Source organism: Nannobrachium achirus, assembly GCF_963921795.1.
Source record: "Nannobrachium achirus genome assembly, chromosome: 3".
NCBI classification, from domain to species: domain Eukaryota; kingdom Metazoa; phylum Chordata; class Actinopteri; order Myctophiformes; family Myctophidae; genus Nannobrachium; species Nannobrachium achirus.
The window spans coordinates 33,754,444-33,778,442 of record NC_137812.1 but is presented as its reverse complement, the minus strand read 5'-3'; the positions used below and the strand labels follow the sequence as shown (position 1 = coordinate 33,778,442).

At 43.5% G+C, this 23,999-nt stretch overlaps 1 protein-coding gene across 6 annotated transcripts in view; it reads right to left on the bottom strand.

The window, feature by feature from the left end:
- Positions 1-41: 41 nt before the first annotated feature.
- Positions 42-23,999, bottom strand: part of LOC308281826 (bromodomain-containing protein 4-like) — a 28,333-nt gene continuing 4,375 nt past the window's right edge. Inside the window, exons 2-22 of one of the 6 annotated variants that reach the window (XR_013961873.1) lie at positions 22,944-23,185; positions 22,741-22,833; positions 22,232-22,369; positions 21,971-22,103; positions 20,678-21,012; positions 19,974-20,357; positions 19,173-19,301; positions 18,763-18,984; positions 17,888-18,114; positions 16,653-16,753; positions 14,684-14,941; positions 13,683-13,778; positions 12,136-12,579; positions 10,730-11,374; positions 10,475-10,575; positions 7,020-7,149; positions 6,347-6,480; positions 4,556-4,746; positions 3,034-3,283; positions 1,900-2,748; positions 42-1,830 (exon numbers count right to left, since the gene is read on the bottom strand). Coding sequence is in view for 5 of the 6 variants with exons in the window: in XM_080722144.1 (XP_080578270.1) it covers positions 2,680-2,748; positions 3,034-3,283; positions 4,556-4,746; positions 6,347-6,480; positions 7,020-7,149; positions 10,475-10,575; positions 10,730-11,374; positions 12,136-12,579; positions 13,683-13,778; positions 14,684-14,941; positions 16,653-16,753; positions 17,888-18,114; positions 18,763-18,984; positions 19,173-19,301; positions 19,974-20,357; positions 20,678-21,012; positions 21,971-22,103; positions 22,232-22,369; positions 22,741-22,833; positions 22,944-23,072 (4,209 nt within the window). In the remaining variant the exon portion in view is untranslated. Of the gene's footprint in view, positions 2,749-3,033; positions 3,284-4,555; positions 4,747-6,346; positions 6,481-7,019; positions 7,216-10,474; positions 10,576-10,729; positions 11,375-12,135; positions 12,580-13,682; positions 13,779-14,683; positions 14,942-16,652; positions 16,754-17,887; positions 18,115-18,762; positions 18,985-19,172; positions 19,302-19,973; positions 20,358-20,677; positions 21,013-21,970; positions 22,104-22,231; positions 22,370-22,740; positions 22,869-22,943; positions 23,186-23,999 lie in introns of those variants that run through there. The other 5 variants (XM_080722144.1, XM_080722146.1, XM_080722145.1 and 2 more) reach the window with 5 other exon arrangements.

The following is a 23,999-nucleotide window of genomic DNA, read 5'->3' as shown; positions in this document are numbered from 1 at the left end:
TAATAATAATACAACCACCACCACACATATAAGTGGGTTATTTTATTTTTTTAATATAATTTTAATACTTTTTTCTTAAAAAAGAGATGTTTTACTCCATAATCAGAACAGGATGAAACTATCGCCCTCAATACCTCACTCACCAACATACCAACAGGTTGTTCAAGAGGGGGGAAAAAAAGTCAAAAGAAAAAACGTCAGAAGGAAAACTGAAATAAAATGTGAAAAGGGAAAAGAAAAAAACTTTGTAGAACCAAATACACTCATGGATGTCTGAGCCAACCAATGAGAAGGTGGGACAGCATCCTTCCCTCTAAAAACAAAAACACAATGGCACACAATAACTCCAACTGTTATCATGGACACTGAAAATATCATGGAAAGGGAAAAACACAAATAAAATAACTAAAAACGGGATTGGGAAAATGACCCTAAATTAAAGTATATCATACAGATTGTAGAAGCTGTGGTGATGAATACCATGACTATGATGATGGACGACTAGGAAAGATTAAAAAAAAAAAAAAAAAGAAAGAAAAGAAAAATGACCGCCATAAGGAAAAATATATATATAAAAAGAAAGTGTCAGTAATGAAACATTTAAGTGCAGTAGCCAGTCATTGTGGCTACAGAGCTGACATTAGTGCCTGGTAAAGAAGTGACATCCAATGATTCGTAACCGCTTATTCACACTATTACAGAGCAAACTGGTGCATCACGTCTTTTTTTAGAAGGGATAAAAGGAAAATCTAATTGAAATAAAAATAGAAAAACAAAAAAAAGTAGCCTTTAATATAAAGTGAAAAGATGATGCAAGTGTAAAAAAGAAAATTGTGAAAGTATGGTGAATGAACCTTCAGCACTCAATAGATTGGTTTTGGCATAGAGTCGAGGAAAGACAGAAAAAGTACGAGAGAGAATAAAACAGACAAAACAATCCTTTCAATAGAATCATAAAAAAAGTTTTTTTTCCTTCTTTACAGTAAATTCTAAAAAAAAAAAAAAGAAAAAAAAGAAATCAAACCAGAGCACAGATATGAACACGGAGACGCTCCCCACAAATTCTTCTCATGTTCATGTTATTTTTTTTTTCTTTTTACTTTTCATCGTATATAATATATATTCATGTATCTATTTATATATAATATGTATAATTTGCAAGGTGTGATCCTTAGTTTACAGGCCAGAGCTCTAAGGCAAAGGACACATTCCAACACTTTGTTTTAATAAAAAAAATCATCATTCCTTCCTGGTTCCCCTCTCTTCTGTGACAGCTTACACACAGACCAGGTTGTCAACTGGACCGCAGAAATCCAACACGGGCCTTGGTGATCCACATCGCGCCACGCTGGTTAGCGTGCATGACTTGTGATGAGGGAAGGAACAGAAGGAAGAGAAAGGGAGGAGAGGAGGAGGAAAGAGACTGGAAGGATGTTGTTGAAAAGGACTGTATCCATTTAGGCCTATAATTATTGAATGCTTTAACTATTGAAAAATAACAAATATACAAGCTCACAGCGCGGCACCGCTGCGAGCTTGTAGATGTGCTGTTTTTGAAAGATCTTGAAAATTTGTGCAAATCTTTGAATTTCTAATTTTTGTAACTCTTGTAACATTTGTAACTCAAATATTTGCTTCTGGGGGGGTGGGGGGCGGCCAAATACATATCATTCTATGGGTCCTTGACATGAAAGAGTTTGAGAACCACTGATTTAGAAACATGTGTTTTTAAAAAAAAAACCTTAGAAGGATTTAGAAGACACTTATATAATCGGTTCAAAATCGGGTCAAAATTCAAATGTTTTTCACGATTTTTCAAAAATAGCAGATCTATAAGCTCGCAGCGCCGCGCTGCCTGTGAGCTTGTATATCTGCTATTTTTTAATAGTTAAAGCATACAATAATAATACGCATGCGTACCCGGTCTAAATGGGTTTGTTCCCACTGTGTCCTGAGAAACCATCTAACTCTCAGATGACCTCTGAACCTGACAAACTGGACTGTCATGTCACCCACCCCACCCAAGTTTAAAATTTGTTTAAATTAAATAATAACAATAAAAAAAAACATTAGGAGAAATAAGACAGGATTGGAAGAGAGGGGAGGGGGGGGACAGACAACTTGTTCACTTATTCTTTTAACTGCCTCCATTCTCTCCCGTCAAGAGATTAGAAGGACAATGTTTTCTTCTTTTTCACATACTTCTTAAATTAAATCCTCTTCTCCAACACTATTTTTTGTTTTCCGTTTTCATATAAAAGTTCTGTCCAACTCCTTTGCCTTCCTTCTGATAGTCAAGTGTCCATTGTCACTCTGCTGTCTCCCAGAAAATCAGAAATGAAAAACAATAAACAAGTTAGACCCCGGAGACACAGCCGAGGACGGAGGGCAGAGGTTTCTGTGGGGGTGTACCCTCTTATTTCACTCTCAATTCACGTTACAAGCAAGTCGCTTCTGCTGAGAGAGAGGGGGGGGGGGGGGGGGGGACAGTCATTGTGTATGTCTGTGTATGCATGAGCAGCAAGCGTATGTATGAGAGCATTGCAATCTACATGTACTGTACATGTGGGTGAAGTGTGTCTTGGATGTGAGCCCAGCCTTTGTGGGATAGCAGACAGTTTGTCTTCTTTCTCTTGTCCTTCTCCTTTCTCACTTGCGTCGTCTCCGTTGTTTCTTTCCTCAGAAGAGGTTCTCCTCAAAAATGGCCATGAGATCGCTCTGGAAGTTGATGTCAATGGTGTCGGCCATCTGTGGAGCAGAGAGAGAAAAACAGATGTGAAAATACTGTACATCGGGGTCTTCAACCTTCATTGTCTCATATCAAATCTTTACACAGTGTTGACACTTTTTCCATCACTGGTTTTGTGAGTTTTCGCCAAACGTTTTAACATAATGTCCACGACCAAAATGTACTTTTGGCTGTGCCACAAAATATATTTCCAATGTCCAATGTAACATTGCACCACAAACTTCTGTGGCCTGGAATTTTGATTTTTGCAATTTTACTGACTGATATTTTAGTTGGATAATTACCGCTTCTCTCCTACGTCTTTCCTGCTCACGACGGCGCGCCATCTCCCTCTGGTGGTCAAGGGCATTCTGTGCGGCTGAGGAGGGCGCGGGCGGGGCTTGTGGCTGACTGGCAGGTGCCTGCGGAGAGTGAGCGGGCGTGGTGGAAGCCGGGGGTGTAGGAGTCGCAAGCGGTGACTGTGTATCTTGTCGTCGACGGGAGTCGTCCTGCCCTCGTCGAGTTTGCTCCACGGAATCCTCGCCATCACGACTACTGCATGGAGGAATTAGCATGTAGAATTAGAACTGTAGTAAGATGTTTCCGTCTCTTGAGTTTTCCAATAAAACTGTGGTACAAGGCCTTGGCTAACAACTTGTACATTTTGAAAGCAAACCCTGTTGAACTGATTACTTTGCATAATCACAGCCCAGCAGTAAATAAAACCCTTTTCCAGAAACCAACTTTTCCACTTAATACATTGATTACCTACTTGTATTGCTTGAATGAAACAAAACAAAACAAAAACTATGTATTGTACATAAGCACTGTGGAGTTGAAGTGGAGCCGCTTGATTTTGGCTGGAGAGAGGAGCGACTCTTTGGAAAGTCAGTGTTGGTGTTCTCTGTCGCATACCGCTCCATGCCATGATCACAGCGATAATGTGACCACGATGAGCTGTGTGGTCAACCATAGATTTGGAATAAACATGACTTTACTAGTCCAGAACATGGGTGAAGCCTTAGTACAACTTGAAACAACAATGAAATTCACTGTGTACCTTCTTGATGGCCTCTACTGATGTTGGTGACCCCATGGTCTTTCCTAGTCTAGCGCCACCATTAGGCCAACATTCTCAAATAAAATTAGATTGCAATGCAACTTGCCAAGTGTAGTCATGCTCCATGGAGAATGGATGGCAATGTAATTTCTTTTTTTTTTTTGGTCTTTCTTTTTTTTTTCAATTGCTGCAAGGCTGGAATGGGCAGTAAAAAAAAAATCTGCAGTAAATATTGAAGGAGCAGACTCGGGAATAGTCAAAAATACTAATACAATAGTCCTTTGGAAGGCTTTAGTAGACAAATACATGGTATTAATGCATTACAGGATCTTAAAGTGAAACATTTTGTTGTTACAGCAGTAGTTTTTTCACAGCTAAAGTTAGTTTGACACGTCTAGAGGGTGGAATAGTCTTTTGACAATACAGCCAGGGCTGATTTACTTAAACTAAACTTTCGTATGACAATAATTTGTGACACGTTTTCAAGTGAAACAGGGGCAGGGTGTGTCTCCTGACTGCCCTGTCCCCTCGTCTCAGGCATCTAAATGCAACTACATCGTCGGCACTCTCACATTGCAAAAAGGCAGTTTTCAGGCAATACAGTAACATTAAATGTTTACAGATACATATTTTAGAATACCGTTTGATCTGTAATGTACCATCCAGCCACCATCTCAGCAGTGGCATATTTTAAAATGGCCTCGCCACTGTCCTTCTGTCTGAATAACATTCCCTCGCCATTCCCCCAGCTCTTAGCCCGTACTTACCGTAGTTTCTCCTGCTCTCTCCGGGCCTGTTCAGCCTGTGCCTTCAATTGCTTCTCTCTCTCCTCCTTCTCCCTGGCGGCCCGTCTGAACTGTTCAAAGCTGTCACTGGAGGAGCGGAGCTGAGAGGCTGGGGTGGACTGGGATGTCTGAGCCAGGCGGGCCCATGACCCCATGTTCTTTAACTTTCCATCCTGGATAGTGAAGGAGAGAAACAAGAATGAGCAGAGGCCGCTTTTGACACAGGAGCTGAATGGCTTTCCCGTGTCAACCTTTTCAACCAGCCAAGCCCACCTTTGCAACTAAACCAACTAAAACCAAAACCAATCCAGTGACTTCCATTATTCCTGTGATTTCATCTTTTGGGCACTGCCATCCATACAGAGCGAATTCCATAAGTTCACCGTTAAAATCCGTAGTACTTTGAGTCACGAAGTGACACATTATGAGCTTACAGATCTGCACAACGACACACTAATTTCACACAAATTTCTGCCCTACAAAGGCAGAGTGCAGTAACTATGTACAAGAATTTCACAAAAAATGGGTTTAACTCAGTCGGTGCCATATTTAAAGTGGGATGACCTCTTATATTGCCGGTTCGCCAACAAAGGGTTAAAAAAATAGTGTGCACGCTGGTGCACACATTCGTGCACAGATCATACACTATGCATGTGCATGCTTTTCACAGCTTTCAAACAAAAAAATCCGCTTGGAAATCCGTTCAGGCATTCAGGAGAAAGGAGCCCTTATGTTTTCTTCAAATGTAAACAAACATGGCTGCCATGTTTGAAAGATGGGGTTGGTATGGGGGTTAAACATGCAATTTCGCGATCGCGATCATGCCTAGTACACTGTTGGAGGTCCAAAATGTTTTTTTTTTCAAAAACATTTTTTTCAAAAATTTTTTTTAATTTTTTTTATTATTTAAAAAAAAAAGACGTTCAGAAGACGTCTGGCAGGGAGGTCCATAGTGAAAAAGACGTTTTAAAGACGTTTTTATCATAGAAACTTCTTTTTTGGCAGGGTATGAGTTAAAAGTGTTACAGCTGATCAGCCAAATTAGATAAAGGCATTACAGTGATATTACACTGATTGTATATTTGTTCTTGAGCTAATTGTTCATACCCCAATATCATGAAGGCTAATTTGACCTTTGGGCCACACAAATAAGTCAGTGTGTCCGAAAACGTAGTTACTGCACTCCTCCTTTGTAGGGCTAAGCTAAGCAAGCAGAGGCTAATGCTTGGTGTGAATGGTGTCAGGTTACAGCAGGGCTCGTGCAGCCCAGCCTTTTCAGAACGTTTTCCTTCTGATAAAGCTCACCGCTGCCCCTCAACTGGTCGTTCGTAATTAAGCCACTCTGAATGCACTCACCGCCCACTGCACTGAACACACACCCGGTGCGCATTTCCGAACGCACCCATAGTCACATAGATGATTTAAATTATTTGGCTGGGGAGGGATGCATCTTAGTTTGGAGATCACTTGACTAGCAAGTACTGTATATGCTGCATTGTGAAAAATGTGGTCATGTCATTAACATTGCGGCCATGGCTACACCCCCCCACTTCCTTATTATTATTTTTGCAAATCTGCATTGATCTCATAAATAGCCCTAAGGGAATCCTCAGGACAGAAATCCGTCCCCAGGACGAAAAACCTTAACCCCTTCATCACAGCGCAGTGCAGTACAATGCAGTGGTGTAATCACCATTACACCACTGCATATCGCCCCTAGGGAAGGATACGGCTTATATACATACCCGGAGTATATCAAACATTCATACATACCTGGGACTTCTTGGGGGCAATGGGCGTTTTGGGCTCTTGCTTGACTTTGTTGTCCTGCTGGGAGGAAGGCGGGGCTGGCGAGTCTGGGAGGCGGGAGCCAGGGCGAAAACCATCCAATGGCTTCAGATCTGATCCTGTGTTGGTCAAGTAAGTTATTTGTCATGGATTCTACACGCTCACTAAAACTGCTCAACAAAAATACATGTCTCCAGGGTTCCCACACATTTTTACCAATTCATTTCCAAATCTTTTCCAGAATATTTAACCCAATTTCCAGGACTATATAACAATAATTCAGCTCAATAACAGGTAGCTTACTCCTATGTGCAATGCCCAAAGACAGGTAGTGTAGTGTTTTCAGGCCGTGACCCCCAAAATAATCAATAATAAGTTTTAACTAAGGACCCGGCACCCTGACGAGCACTAAGAGTTGAGGACTTTTGTATAACACTGTTCTATTGTGAAAATAGCTGATCTACATGCTCACAATGTAGGTCGGCTATTTTCACAATTTCTGTCTCTAATATTTGACAATTTGGCCTATGTTTAATTTGTCATTACAGAGGTATTAACAAAATCAATAACCAAAGACAATGCATAGGTATTTTTTCCAGGACCCTTGATACATTCATTGATACATGACCGTGGGAACCCTGTGTCTCTCTATACTCACTGTGACTATGCTTGTGGTCAAGGGATTTGTGTGTGTCCTGGCGCAAGGCTGGGTGGAAGGTAGAGGGTGGCAGCACAGGTGAATGGGAGGGCTTCTCCTCCTTGACTCCCACCAGACTGGATCTCTGCTCCTGCAGACACACACATGTAAGGGTCCGTGTCCACAGAAAGTGTTTTCAACTTTCTGTCCTATATTTCTATGGTAAAGACACACCACAGAGATAAACGATGATGTTTAATTGACGTAAGCTAAACTTTGAAGAGAACTTTCTTTGCGACAGTAGGGACTTTAAGCTCAGACAGTTTTCGGGACGGCTCCGCCAGGCGGATGCACAGCTGCTATGACGCGATCACCATAGCAGTCAAAATAGTTAAGCAAACAGCCATCGGCGACGGGTTCCCAGCACTTTTACTGAACTCTATGGTTCCCATGGTGACGTGTCTATGCAGTGGGCATTGACGTTGTACACATTACGTGGAAAGGTAGCTTCTGCCGTAAGTAAGAACAGCTGCAACAGCAAGCAGGTTTATCTATCGAGCACTGATCCATGTCTGGTTGCCGTGGCCGTCTGCCGTAGCCGTCGGGAGCTTAAAGGACAACTCCGCCCTAAATCACTTCTAGGCTCATTTTCCTACTTATATTGATCCAAAATGACTGTCCATGGGGTCTATTAGGCAGAAATGCCCCTGTTGTCCAGTTTTCCCTGCAGAAACCAGCAGCTCTCATAGCAAAGAGTGGAGCCTATAAGCCTATCACTTTTACACTATTTGTTATGGTCAAAAGTGTTTTTATTTTTGAGCGGTGCAAACCGCTCCTATATTTCACTTTCGGTTTATCTAGTTAAAACATATTAGCACGGGCGATTCTTTCATTCTTCATCGATTGGCTAGTTGAGTAATTAAACATAAGAATCAACCAATCAGAAACTGTTCTACTCATGACGACATGTGTTAGCCAAACAGAACAGACCAATCAAATGCTGTGTTGTTCATGTTAATTTAGATCTGTCTTGGCTATTACACTTGAGACCGGTTTAAAATTCATGAAAGGTCCAGGCGTAATGGCCAGGTTGTTTCATATCCTGGACCTCTCCTAAACCTTAAACTAACAGATTGAACATCACACAGGATTCGAAACAGCAACCACGCTACATTACCCTTGTAGGCTATGATTACTGTTTCGAATCCTGTGTGCTGTTCAATCTGCCAGTTTAAGGTTGGTCATGCCAAGAAGTGCTGGGTTGCCCTCCTGTCTGTTTTTCCTGTTTTCCCTCGGTCTCCTAAACCTTAAACTAACAGATTGAACATTACACAGGATTCGAAACAGCAACCACGCTACATTACCCTTGTAGGCTATGATTACTGTTTCGAATCCTGTGTGCTGTTCAATCTGCCAGTTTAAGGTTGATCATGCCAAGAAGTGCTGGGTTGCCCTCCTGTCTGTTTTCCCTCTGTTTTCCCTCTGTCTCCTAAACCTTAAACTAAGAGATTGAACATCACACAGGATTCGAAACAGCAACCACGCTACATTACCCTTGTAGGCTATGATTACTGTTTCGAATCCTGTGTGCTGTTCTATCTGCCAGTTTAAGGTTGATCATGCCAAGAAGTGCTGGGTTGCCCTCCTGTCTGTTTTCCCTCTGTCTCCTAAACCTTAAACTAACAGATTGAACATCACACAGGATTCGAAACAGCAACCACGCTACATTAAACCCTGTAGTCTATGATTACTGTTTCGAATCCTGTGTGCTGTTCAATCTGCCAGTTTAAGGTTGGTCATAACAAGAAGTGCTGGGTTGCCCTCCTGTCTGTTTTCCCTCTGTTTCCCTAGAGATACTCTAGATTATCTCTATCTCTATCTAGAGATACTCAGATTTTCTCAAAGTCACCTTTACAATTTACAATTATAAATTCAAATTTACAATTACTCACACAATAACAATACTATTATACTTACTGATTTTGTGTAGAAGAACCTATATTATATAATACATAATGTGATGTCATAATGATAACACTTTCATGACTGAGTATAATTGGTTTATATTATGATATAGAATACATTTTAGGATCCATACATGGAGGTCTGTGTTACAGTAATATGGTAAAGTGAGCAGAGCACTCAATTCTGTAAGACTTGGGCAATGGTTCAAGATTGTGTTTATATTGAAGCTGCAATCCGTACCTTATTTTAACCATTTTAACCCTGGCATCACTGCTTTGGGCATTAAATACAACAAATTCGATACATCTGTTTGTGAGTCTGTCTCAAACATGATTTTAGATGTGAACAAGAGGAAACTAAGGCAAAGGAATGGACTGCCTTTAGCAACCCTTGACTATAATCCATTGAGTGATCTCTGACGTTATAGTGATATATGTCATAGTAATAAATATGGAGGTAAAACAGCATGCGCAAATCTTCATTGCAACAAGTAGAGCTGGTAGAGCAATAGACTCAGAGAAAATAACAAGGAAGCGTTTTGTTACTCCATTGATGCTAACATCCAGTGAGTTTTTGAGAGCACTTTTACGGGAGATGTGTTAACGGTACACACCCACGCGACCCCTCATCAGTTTACAGACATCAAAACAAGGTACAAAAGAACGAGCTAAAGAACGTACAATGGTCATACATATTATGAAAATCTATATTTCTTTTTTCGTAACGCTATTAAGGATCACATGCATAATGAAAATCGCCTTTGCACCGCTCACTTCGCACGGGTGCGATTTTTCATTAATGTGTTACTAGTTGTCATTACAAACACACCCATGCCATCGTTGTCCCACAAAAGCCATCACACTCTGCTAAACAGATGTTATGCTTTTATGTGTTTTACCAAGTCCCGGAAAAGATGCCCTGTGATTGGTCAGTACAGTCACTTTGATTGGCAGTTGTGCCTAATGCTCACCCCAAAACATGATTTATGAGATTTTGGTGGCTTGTGCGGGACAACCAAGGTATGGATGTGTTAGAAATGACAAATAGTAACACATTCATGAAAAAATAAATCACTTTTAACCGCAACAAATAGTGTAAAAGCGATAGGCTTATAGGCTCCACTCTATGCTATGAGAGCTGCAGGGTTCTGCTGGGGAAACTGGACAACAGGGGTATTTGTGCCTCATAGACCCCATGGACAGTACTTTTGGATCAATATAAGTAGGAAAATGAGCCTAGAAGTGATTTAGGGCGGAGTTGTCCTTTAAAGTCCCTATTATCTCCCCGTGAGGCATAAGTGACATAAGGTGCCTTTTTTTGCTTTGAGCATACTAATGAAAGTTAAGTTAGCGATGTAAGGTAATTTTTCCCCTTTAAAATAATAGAAAATATTTATATTGCTAATATTGTTTTTACTGTACTGAAACCGAACCGAAACCGTGACCCAAAAGCCGAGGTTCGGACTGAACCGTTACCCCTACTTGGCACATAACACAATGCAGATAACTCACAGGTTTCTTGGGCTGTGCTGGTGACTGCTGTCCGATAGGATGGAAGTGAGGCATTTGAGGAGAATGCATCAACAGTGAGGAGGGGCTCTCTCTCAGAGGACCTTTCAACAATAAAAAAAAAAGAAACCAAACAAACAAGTACCTCAATTAAGTTACCAGCACACCAATCCCAGTCAATCAATTTACTGGAATGTTTGACTTGTATAATATGTGAAAATGTGCATGCACAAGTACTTGAAGTTGTAAGCATCTAACCTGTTGTGAAAGTCTCCGTTTTGCTGCGTGGTGAGGGTTGTTGTTGATGCTGTATCTGCTGCTGTAGTTTCTGTTGCAGTGCCGGCACTTTCGGCTGGTGCTGTTGCGTCGTCGAAGTGTGCGTGTGCGTGAATGGCTGCTGCATGTGTGTGTGCCCCGCCGTGTGCCTCTGTGCTGGGGCAGGGGGAGGTGTGGGTACAGCCTGTGCATGCATTGACTGCATCAGCTGTGGGGTGGGCTGTGCGGGCGAATTGGTGTGCGTGTGGGCCGGCAGTGGCTGACTGTGTGAGGGAGGTCGCTGCTGCTGCTGGAGCGACTGAAGGTACATCTGGACCTGGCTGAGAGGCAGGGAATGGGGTGGGGTTTCCGAATTGGTGGGCGTTGGCTCTTCGTCGTCCTCCAGCAGGGCTTGAGGAGGCTGCGCCGAGAGAGCATCCAAGATGCCAACGGAGGCAGGGGAGGGAACACGGGGCCGAGGCACAGGCTGTGGGAGATTGAGGGGAAGCGAAGGCTGAAGGGGGGCTGCGGGGGCAGGGGGGAGAGAGGGCAGGGCGGACGGGGGAGGCTGGGAGGCGGGTTTTGGAGGGAGCGGTGCTGCTCGGTTGCTAGGGCGAGACGGTTGTTGGGGAAGAGCGTTGTGCACGGCTGAGGTGAGTAAGGGAAGTGGACAATGAAGGATGAAGACAGTGAAAGGAAAGGAAAAAAAAAATTCCTTAGTAAGTAACAGAGGCTATTTCAATAAGAATATTTACACAAAGATATAGACAGCTGTATCTGTATTCAAAACACATTCTTAACCCATTTAGGCCTAGAATTATTGAATGCTTTAACCAGTGAAAAATAGCACATATACAAGCTCACAGCGTGGCACCGAATGCCGCGCTGCGAGCATGTAGCTCTGCTATTTTTGAAAAAGTCGTGAAAATGTGTGCAAATCTTTGAATATATGTATTTTCAAAGCGAACGTTTGTAACGTTTGGTCTCTGGAACTAAATATTTTGAGATGGGGGTCCGTGGACAAATACATATCAGTTTGGGTGTCCTTCACATGAAAAGGTTTGAAAACCACTGATACAGTAGTCTCTCAAGAACTGACTAACTGAGCTCCAGTTAAGTGAAAAGGACCTTTTCTTTGACGATGGCTAGCCAGATTGCTGACATAGAAACATAGGTCTTTCAAAAGAAAACTTAGGATTCAAAAGACACTTATAGAATCGGGTCAAAATTAAAAAATAGCAGATCTACAAGCTCGCTTGTATATCTGCTATTTTTCAATGGTTAAAGCATAAAATAATGATACACAATAATGTGTACCCGTTCTAAATGTTTTAGGTTTTAAATGTTCTTGAAGCTCAACACCATGGAGACACTAGTTGCAAAAAGGTGTTTCTTTGAGATGAACGTACCTGGTGAAGGTATGATGGGATGTTGGTTCAGGAAGGGGTGTGTCTCAGCAGGTGTCTGGTTGGTGTGAGTGTTCGTGTTGAGGAGGCCCGTGACGGCGGGGCCCCCAGCAGCAGAAATGGCAGATTTGGGCTCCGTGTTCGTCTGAGACATGTTCATGAAGTGGGCAAGGGGATCAAACCCCCCAGGCACCAACAGGGAGGAGTCCAGGGAGGGGACAGGAACATGGACAGGGGGAGGGGGTACAAAGGGTGGTTTGGACTGAACCACCTGAGGCTGGGTTTGAGGCTGAGGCGGAGGCTGGGGAAGCACTGGCCCAGTCACAGTGCTGAGGGATGGGTGCGGCCTCTTGGTGTCCTTGTTTGACGTTGTCGTCTTCTTTTTTTGCTGCTGCTGTTGCTGCTGCGGTTGCTGCTGCTGCTGCTGCTGTTGCTTGGGAACCAGCCCTAAAAGACAAGAATGCAAGTAAGAGCAAGAGGTGAGTAAGCAGGAAAAGATGAGGGAAAAGGGGGATCCAAACTGAGCTAAGTCATGATTTAACAACCTTGGTGGCAAACACGAGTTTCCTAAGTTTTGGCCGTAGGTGTCCCTGTGCAAAACACACAAGTTTCCCTGAGTTTTTTTTTATTGCTCTCCCTACTTCCGGTTTCGGCATGATCGCGATCGTGAAAAGCATGTTTGACGGAACGGATTTCCAAGCGGATACTTTTGTTTGAAAACTGTGAATGCCGTACACACGTGTGTTGCATGAACATGCAGCGTGTCCCATCGTGCACATTAAACGGTAAGAAAATGGTGGCATGTAATATTAAAGTCGCTTTTTAATCCAGGCAACAAGTGTGTTAAGTATGCAATGATTAAAAGAAAAGCAAAACTAGTGCTGTCGCCTCACAGCTAGAAGGTCCTGGGTTCGATTCCCGCCGGGGGACACTGTGGGTGCTGGGGGCGTGTTCCCTCCTCCGCGTCATCAGTGCCCACACCCTAGGTGGGGTTGGCAAAAGGGCCTTTCTGTGTGGAGTTTGCATGTTCTCCCCGTGTCTCCTAGGGTAGATACCCTCACAAAAACATGCAGTAATCCTGGTCTCTATAAAGCCTCCCCCTGGCCAGCCGGGGCGCCTGATGGAGGGGAATGGAACTGGTTGGAATAACGTGTTCCTTCCACGCGCTACGTCCAACCGGGGAAGCTCCCCCTGTCAGGTGATAAGAAGCGGCCTGCTCACTCCTCATGCATTGAAGGAAGCATGAGCTCAGTTCGGGGCCCTCCCCAGGTTTGGCAGAGGGAGAGAAGAGCCCAGGATCACAGCTTAGGCAATTGGCACCGGGTGAAAAAATGGGTTACAAAAATCGTGGGATAAAAAAAAAAAAAAAAAAAAAAAGAAAAGCAAAACTGTGTACTATCAATAAAGGCATTTAATATTTAAGTTTTTCTCGCTGCTCCGTCTACCCCGTCTACCCTGCATTTTCTTCTTCTCCCTTTCTGAAAAATGAACGTTTTACACTTTGCACCTGTAAACCAGTGATGTTACGATAAAGTTGATATTTATGTTACCTTTCTCAGAGTCTTCGCTGTCAGAGGAGTCACTGCTACCTGATGAAGAGCCGGTCTTCATCTTCGTCATATTAGTCACCTCCAAACCTTTATCTGCTAAGACATAATTCAACACACACACACACACACACACAGATGAGCAAATAAATACACTTCATGGCCACAGAGGGTAGCGACTAAAATATTACAGAATTTACCCCTGTGACATCACTGGGGCAAACGTTTCAGTACAAACTTGCAAGTTGCTGTCCACTATTATGGCTACTAATGGAACACAGAATGTTGAAATCGTGACAGTTTGATTTTTTTGTTGTTGTAATAACTACATGTGCAAAAACTTTTGGAATATCTTGGTCTATTTGTTGGCTGTATGCAAAATACATTTAAATTAAACATTTATAATTGGTTTCTTACCTATAGCATGCACATTAAGGGTTTACAGCAGGGGTGGGCAACTTTGATGATGGCGAGGGCCATTATATTTCCACCTTCACTCCAGAGGGCCAAATAGCATATTGCTATGTCCTACTTTGTCATTCTAGTATCTCATACAAAATAAGCAAAAAATAGCAGATCTAGCAGATCAGAGCTTGTAGATCGGCTATTTTTTGCTTCTTTTGAATTGGAATCCTGAATAATTTTTTGTTATTTTTGAATAGGAATCCTGAAATGTAACACTTTGATTTAATTTCAAACACATTTAATTATATACTCATGTTAACTTTATGAACCTAAATACAAATACCTACATTGGACATAAAAGAAATACATTAATACTACTATACTAGTCATTAAGCTACTAAAATAGACAGAATTAAAGCAGGTCATGTTTGGAATTGTAACAGCTGAAATCAATATTATATCAGTATTCCAGTATTAACCAGCGGGCCGCATTAAGTGAAGGTGGGGGCCGCATGTGGCCCCCGGGCCAAATAATATCAAACATGATTCAGAAAATGTGTTATCCTTCGTTAAAGGTCCCATATTTATTAGGACTCTACCTGCTGGCTTTTTCTTTTTCCTCAGGCTGGTGGAGACATATTTTTCCAGCTCTCTCAGCGTGGAGGGCTTCAGCGTCTCAAAGTCTATCTCGATCTCGTCAGGATTGGAGTTCTTCAGTGACGGCTCGCGCGATTGTATAATGTGCACAACGCGGCCCAGCTTGTCACCAGGCAGTTTGTTGATGTCCAGGCTCAGCTGACGCTTCTCCTCGTACGACATTGGCTTACACTTTTCACCAGACACGCCTCCAAAAACACCTGCGAGAGATTGAGCAACAACATGCAGTGAAACTAGATGTTTGTGTTGACAGAAATTGTTTTAGACTTAGAATAGGCAGTTGTTTTTTACCCATGTTTTCTACCAATTTAGTCATGATGACAATAAATCCTCCCCACACATTTCTGTGTCTTGCCACTAGTGTTGTTGTCATGAGTAGTCCCCACCGGGAGAACGTAGCCTAGAGATGCGCCGATGGTCTTTTTCGTCATCTTAATCCGTGTGTACACGTTCATTATCCATCTGTCATCCAACCGCATTAATTATAACATCCTATCTATAGCTCCGCACTGACCGCATGTCAAATAATTATTTCCCTGGTGTTAGTTTTCTTAGTTGTGAGATCACAGAAATGCAAGGTTTAACAATGTCACTCACCACTTTTGCGCTCACCGATGTAGTGACTGCATACATATCCAATAGTAACAGCAAGCCCTCTGAGTCTTCCATCACTTTCTCACCTCTCAACTTTTCATAAGACATATCCAGTCACCGGTAGGGTTAAGATCTTCTCTAAATCACTCCCACACCAAACTTTTATTCATCACTTCTTTTTTTTCTCCTTTTAAATCCTCCGTTCTCTCTCTTATTATATCAGCGTTCGTGTCCACTGTTGTTGTTTTGAAGTGGAAGAGTCTCTTGCCGGCAAAACATGTGTAGTAGACAGCTAATTTGATGGAAAATCATGTAATATTAAAATACTACAAACGCATGCGAGCCATTATTTCATGCTTTTTAAAAGATACAATAGGCCTATAGATAGATTATATATTATTATATTATTATATATTATATTATATATATTTCCTGCATTATTTCACCCGTTAATTCATCATCTGTCTAACTATTAATTTACCAAATGTCTGTCCGCTGTCCACCGTCTGTCTGCATTCTGACATCACTGATACTAAACAGTGTCGCCACCATGGTAACAAAGCCCAACTGACATCACTGACTGACATCACTACAGTGCCCAAATTTGGAGATGACTCACAGACTGGCCTGGACACGGAACACCGGCATAAAAGAGTGCCAGCTAGACAGACGGATACAACGGGTATTGCACAACTGGACATCGATGTTGACTATTCTGCCCAGCGGGCACCGGTCTGGGTTCTCCAACATTACTTTTGAGACTCCTACATTCAATCCCTCATCGCACACCCCCGGGCACAGGACTAGTTATATTTGATCGACCCAAATCCACCCAAACTGCGGTTATCCACCACAACCATGACTAAAACCGTGATGCATCTCTAACATAGTGCCTGTGTCCTGCTCCTCCGTTCAACACTGACAGGTGCCACCCCAGTTGTAGGAGTCGCTAGCGCAGTGACAAATGTTTACCTCCACGCCCAGCTTCCCTCCCCTGAACAGGGCCACTTGTGTTCATGGAGATGCTCGGCAAGCCTGGGTAGTCGGGTGAACTACTGTGGATTCAAACCCCTAGTGATGGTGGGCAGGTACTTAATCCCTGCATCACCCGAGCGCTTGTGATGACACAACAAAAACAAACGGCTATCCTATGTTAAAACTGCCTTGTGGGTGGTCTTTGGATGGCGGGCATCACAAACGGAACATGCCCGTATATGGAGACCACTTAAAACTAGAATACATGCATCCACTCATCACAATCTAGATGTGAAGGCCATATAGCGGTTGTACAAACAAATGTATGCTTCTCATACACACCCATGTCTTCCTCTGCTTCCAGAGAGGCGGAGGGGACGAGAGGGGTCGGCCCAGCTTGAGCAGGAGCACCCAGGCGACTGTTCTTCACCCCTTCTTTCTTACTGTGGATGATGAAAGAATTTTATTAGACCCCTTGAATTGTGTACAATATAAACAACCGTACGTGTCTTCCAACGCAATCCTTTTGACAAGCCCCAGAAGAGTGACGTATCTTCAAATGAAAAACATGCGAGATTTATTTAAAGTTGTACAATGTAACTTTTTTTATAAAACAAATCTTAAAATTGTCCTAACTGTTAAATCGCTAAAGTTTTAGAACACCCACTCCGTTATTTTCAGCTTCTGAAGCCTTCTCTTTATATGTTTTCTATGATCCTGGCCGTGGACCGGATTTCGCGCCAAAATGACGTAATCTGCATCATCTGTATACGTTGTGTATACGTTGCCCAATCACATCGCCGATCATGCACACATGGTACACTACCGGCCAATCACAGCGCATCTTGAAGTGGGGTCGCCATATTTGTAGTCGCCCGTGTGTCTCTTTACTCAAAAGGTAATCTCGCCTACCAGGCAGGGTGAAGTAGTCCGTTTCTCCGGAATGCCTGAACGCACAGGAACCAGGGACCCCTCTAAAGATAGCTCTCGGCGTTGTGGAGGCAGACGCGGGGGTGTGAAGGTACGAAAAACGGGAGAAAGACGCGAACGCGACCGCGGTTTGCTATAGGGCTACTGACCACTAGTTGAGCATCTTACACAGTATAGCTTTAAGTTGAAAATATGTCTTAAAGCTGTCTTCAACAGGGGGTCCTCAGAGTTACTACAGGGGGCCGCCAAATCTTTTTGTGAAAGGAACTTTGTTTTTACCTTAACCAATTGAACCCTAGCATCCCTATTCTGAGTGGAACATTAGCCAAAAATAGCCATTCTACAAGCATACAACGCCTAGCAGTAAGCTTGTAGTTCGGCTATTTTTGGCAAAGAGGTTTGTCAAGGGAAAAGAAGAGCAGACTAAAGTATTTGACAGTTCAAGTGGTTAAATGTCTGACTGCAAACATTACGACAGTGCTGTCAAACAAGTCTAAATTGTCTATGAAAAATCTATGAACATTTGTAATCTGCAACACAATGTTATACACTATATAGTCCCTGCTTCATCTCTCTTTCAGCTAAGGGGTCCTTGGCCTGAAAACGTTGAAGACCCCCCCAAAAGTATAAATCAGCCTCAAATCTACCTGGTCTTCTTCCTTTCCTTCTTAGAGGTGATTGGCTCCTTGCTGTTCTTTATCTTCTTGGAGGAGGTCTGGAGCAAGGCAGGTGGCGGGGCCTCCACTGGCTCCTCCCCTCCTGTCTTTTTCTTATGCTTCTCTTTCTTTCTCTCTTTCTTCTCTCTCTCTTTCTTCTTAGGCTTGCTTGGCTGGGGTGTTGACAGTGCTGCCAGCTGCTCGTGGACAGCCTTGAGCTGCAGGAATACATACACATACCATTAGGGCCTGAAGACAGACAGACAGACACACGCACACAGGTTATTCACATTTCTTCTTGTGCAGCCTGATGAACTGAACAGCTATGTCAAAGGTGGAACAGAATTATTCATGTACCACTAATCAGGGTATTCAGTTTATACTGAAATATTGTCTACCATCTAGCAGGATTTTATTGTGTATTTATCCTTTTAGCCATTATGGTGCAGCCTTGATTAGTTTGCCCACCCAAATGTCCTTTCTCGTCTCCCTCCATCCACAACCACATTCCATCTCCTAACACACTGCTTCCCAAACACTGGGTCGGGACCCATTTGTGGGTCACGGATACATTTTTGTGGGTCCCTTAATTTGTTTTCAATTTGTTTTTATTATTTCAAAACATTTTCAAAAAGCATTCCCCAAAAGCTTAGATTTTCATGAATTGTAAGTAATTTAATTAATTTCAATAAAAAGTCAAATAAATTAGAAAACAAATGTTTAAGAAGTAGTGATAATAGCAGATCTACAAGCTCGCAACGCTTGCGCTAAGCGACTTGTTGTGAGCTTGTAGATCTGCTATTGTCACTCTAATTTCTCTTTTGGGTCTTGAGCCAAACAGTTAGGGAACCACAGACTGTCCTAACCTGTTCTTGTAGCTCAGCCAGTCTCTGCTGCCTCTCGTGTTCAGAGTCTCCTGCAGAGGATTCTGATTCCGAGGAGGTGGAGCTGTCCTCCTCGGAGACGGCAGCGGGGGGCGGGACTTGTCGAATGGAGGGGGCGGCGTGGAGGGCTGGTGACGGGGTGTGGACAGGAGCAGGCTCCTCTGGTTCGTCTGGCATTTTGGCAAAGCGCATCTCAAATACATCCTGTAAGGAAGCACACGCCATCAGGGCTTTCTAACAACTTTTTTTCATAGCTGGAATTTAAAAGATTTCCTGCTTCCTTAATCGGCAGTTCATGTGTTGTTAAGACAGATTAAATGTGTTGCAGTATTCCTGGTACAATGCTTTATTGTAATTTGCTTAATAATTTGCATGTCTCTTGTGTTGTTTACCTGTAATTTGCGTGCCATGGCAACCACATCGTGGTCTGGAGGATTATACTTGTAACAGTTGGAGAACATCAACCTTACATCAGCTGCAAACTCCTGGGCTTCTCGGTATTGTCTGTTGTCCAGCTTATTCTGAGGAAGGACACAGAGGTGCACACACACTCTCCATCATGTTTAAGAACTACAGTACCGGTATATCCAGGACTACAAATGTTGATTACAGTATAATCATCCAACCTGCAATGTTGTGGTTATGTAGTCCATTGGTTCTCAACCTTTTCAGGCCGTGACCCCCAAAATAATCATATTTTAACTGGGGCCCCCACACCCTGACGAGCACTAAGAGCTGAGGTATTACATTTTGTATAACATGGTTTTATTGTGAAAATAGCAGATCTACATGCTCACAACACCTCGAGCATGTAGATCGGCTACTTTCACAATGTCTGCCTCTAATATTTGACAATTTGACCAATGTTTAATTTGTCATTTTAGAGGTAATAAAAAGTCCTTAAACTGTCACTTTAGAAATCTGCAGATAGCCTCTATTCACTTAAACTTTATTTTGGTTTGTTTACTGTTGAGAGAGAAAACGATGTCAATTATCTGGGGACCCCGCCAAATTATTTGGGGACCCGACCCACAGGTTGAGAACCACTGAGGCAGTCCAGCACATTAACTGGATGAGCCAGCAGGGTGAACTATCTGTCTTTTGCTGATGACTTCACCACTAGCCATCAAAATATCTTCATGAACCTTCTTCAACCCCTCTCCCTTGCTCTTCCCCCATCCTGGAAAGCTTACCTTGACGGTACTGAGGTCCATGGGGTGCTTGATAATATCGTGGTAGTCGTGGAGACCCAGGGCACGCACATCGACTGGTTTGTAGAAGGGCCAGGCGTATGCCACATGTTTCTTGGACAGCATCTCTCTGACCAGGCCAGCGCAGTACCGCAGCTGCTCCTGGCACTTGTGCGTTGCCGTCCCTCCCAATAACAAACCGACACCGACACTCAGCTGGTGCTGTGAGTCGGGCTGCAAGGTGTCTTTTTTGGGCTGCTTCGATGGGCGAACGCTCTCTCTGCGGGGGGGGCGCGTCTCGGCAGAGGAGATGGGCGACGATTCGCTGAGCTGGTCATTGGCGGTGGGTGTGGTGGTGTCTGCTTTCCTCTTCTGGCTCTTCCGCTGCTGCTTGAAAGACAGGGGTCAAAGGATAAACAACAAAACGTGAATAAGAAAGTGACAGTTGATGTGTTACATATTAAGCTTACTACTTGAGTAGTCTACATGCTTCTAAGCCTTTTTGTGAACGCTAGGACTCTCTACTGTTATGTGTGGCACATTTTAGGCTTAAGCAGATCAATAATCACAACTGTAGAAAAAGCTTCAGATTGTTTATCTCCTACAAGCAACCAACTTTAAGAACAATTACTAGAAACTATTTCTTCTCCCCACTCTTCCTCATGACTTTTGACAATCACATTCCTCCCCGCCTCTTATTTCCGTACCTTGATAGGGGCCGCAGAGCTTTGTGGCAGAGGGCTGGGATGGAGGCCTGGATGGGCCAGCGCTGGAGGGGGAATAGAGGTCAGGCCCTGGGCTAGAACGTCCAGTGTAGAAAGGGGGAACGGCGGCCCCAGCTGGGGGGCATGGGAGGGTGGTGTGGGAGGCACGCGAGGAGGCTGGGGTTGGGCTAGGGGTAGCGTAGGAGGGCCCTGAGGTGTGGGCGTCAGGAGTGGTGCACGGGTCTGGGGAGTGGTTGCCGGGGAAGAGAAGGCTCGAGTGTGTGGGGTAGAGGAGGGGGAAGAGGAGTCCTGGCCCGAATCCTGCTTGATGGTCGAACCTGGATGCAGTGGGAGTGAACACAGGAAGAATATATTAACCACGCAAGCCCTATCTACAATAGCAGATGTGCTATTTTCACAGAATGTCCGCCTTTAACATGGGTCTTCAATGTTTTGAAGGGACCCCCACATATAGTTTCATTTTTTGACGGCACAATCATCAGTGTATTTTGGATTCATGTCAACTTGTGTTTTCAGATATTTAACCACTTGAACTGTCAATACTTAATAAACTTGACTTTTCACTTAGTCTGCTCTTTTTCCCCTCTACACCAAACCTCTTTGCCGATCTTCTCTACAAGCTCACAACGCCTCACAACGTGAGGCATTGTGAGCTTGCCTTGTAGATCTGCTATTTTTGTCTAAGGTTCTCAGAATATGGACGCTAGGGTTCAAGTGGTTAATATAAAAAATATATATATCACTCAAAGCTTTGGAGGACCCCCTGTAGTAACTCTGAGGACCCCCTAGGGGTCCCGGACCCCCTGTTGAAGACCCCTGGCCTATAATGACATGCCCAGAATAGATATGCTAACGTTCATGTGGTTAAGGAAGACATGAAAAGGAAGAAGCAACAAAGAAGACGTTAAGTTAACAACATCAAATAGTGCTACTTTGAAATTAAAATATATATTCCTCCTACATGTACACAATATAACTGGCACATTTGCAGTGGTCGGTGGAGGTCTCCCTAGTCTTCCCAAATTCGTTTTTGATGGGGAGTCAAGAGAAAAATGTGACCAGCGTATTTGCACATCGTGGAGGACCCGAGGGTGCAATTCGCCCAAGTGGGGAATCGATCGGTATATTTAAGTGGTTAATCAAACCAATCTATTTAGTAAATTATAAAAAAATATATATATTCCTTTTTTTGTGTGTCGATTTGCTTGATCCTTTATAAATGAGGGACAGGAAAAATTCAATACAAATGAGTGAAATGTCATAGGGAAGCTGTACCTGAATCCCGTCTGCCCCCACGGCGACCCTTGGTAACCACAGCTATTTCAATCTCCTCCTGTGGCATCTCAGAGATCTTACTGAGAAACATCTTCTCCAGAGATTCAGCCATCAACACAATGTCATCACCAGGCTATGCAGAAACACAGAGAAATACGCACGCATTCATGCACACACACCGCTTAAAAATTGTAGAACATCATAAACAATTAATTCAAGTGGATGGAGATTATATGTTGAGATGTGAGATTCTTGGCTTACCTTATTGTAGATGTAGCAATTTGTGAACATTGTGTTGAAGTCATGGATACACTCTTGGGCATTCCAGTAGTAACTGTTTTCCAAACGTTTCTTTATCGTACCCATGTCCATAGGGCACTTGATGATCTTGTAATAGTCCTAGAGTAAGAGTAAGAAGGGGGGGGGGGGGGGGGGGGGGGGGGTTACTGCAGGAATAATCGATATCGTATTCCATGCGGTTTTGTGTGCATGAATCATAAATACATACACACTAACACAGTGTTTCTCAAAGTGGATTCCAGAGACTCATTTAGGGGGGTCTAAATTGACCCATACAGAACTCTGGCAGTGTACAAATGGAACCAAATGAACCCTGACGCGTTCATTTGGTTCCACAAATGGAACCAAATGAACCCTGACGCGTTCATTTGGTTCCATTTGTACACTGCCAGAGTTAAGGGGAGATCTCGAAAATTTGAAAGTTCGAGGAACACTGCACTAACACACACACACACACACAAAATACCCACAGGCAAGCCGAGTTTGATGGCGTCGACTGGAGCCTGGAACGGCCATGCGAAGTGGTGTTTCCATAGGGTCTTCAATACCACTTTCAGCAGGTACTACAACAGCAACATCACGTCTTATATCAATCAACCTACATTACAATTTTAAGACAAGGTTTAATTGAGCAAAGCACAAGACAGAAAGGTGCAGCCACAGAGGACCCTACCTGTAGCTGGTTGGTCTGTCGTTTGGGCCTGGAGGGGTTCCATGTTTCGAGGGCTCCAGGGTTGAAGGGAAGAGGGGGTGGGACAGGGGGAGGGGCCTGGCTGCTGCCTGCCTCCAGGCCGTCTCCCATGGCGACGGTGGGTTGCGGTGACTGCGCAGACAGGTTAGACCAATTGGACCTGGCAAGGGCAGGCGGGACCAAAGGGGGGGCCCCTCAGGCCATCACACACCTGGCTCGACTCTCTGAAGAAAAGACCAGCGATAGGGTTATCATTCAGCTCCAGTGCTGCTGTTACAGGGGTTACAGCTTCATGTTATCATGACCAGTGCTGTCGTTATAGGGCAGTGGTTCTCAACCTTTTCAGGCCGCGACCCCCAAAATAATCATATTTTAACTGGGGACCCCCCCCCCACCCTGACGAGCACTAAGAGTTGAGGAATTACATTTTGTATAACATGGTTCTGTTGTGAAAATAGCAGATCTACATGCTCACGCCGCCTTGTGTTGCGAGGCGTTGTGACTTATGAGCATGTAGATCGGCTATTTTCACAATTTCTCCCTCTAATATTTGACAATTTGTGTCAAGAAGTTTATTCTATGAGCTCACAGGAGAAGTAAATACATCAGACACACTGGACAGTGGTAATGTAGTTCTATGACCAAGGCAGAGAAGACATGCCCTTATACATTATTAGATAAGGTGCAGAGACCTTAAGGACAACAAACTTGTTTGTCTAAATAGTTGACGCCAAACATGTCAGATTTACAAATACACTGGCCAAAGAAGTAAGAGATCACCATTATGTGGAGGATGTTCAAGGTTACAGGAGGTTATCTTGTGTAAAGGTCCTTGCACATTGCTGCGTTTTTTCGGCTGAATATCGGAGCGAATTTCGGAGCATGTAAAAGAAAGAAATTACCTCACGTTATGTCAATCACGTTTGCACACCGCCCATTGATTTGTCTGTATAATTTATTTTGGACACTTTTTTTCCGTGGATTGCGGATTTAGAAAACGCAACGAAATAAAACGCAGCAATGTGCAAGGAACTTAAC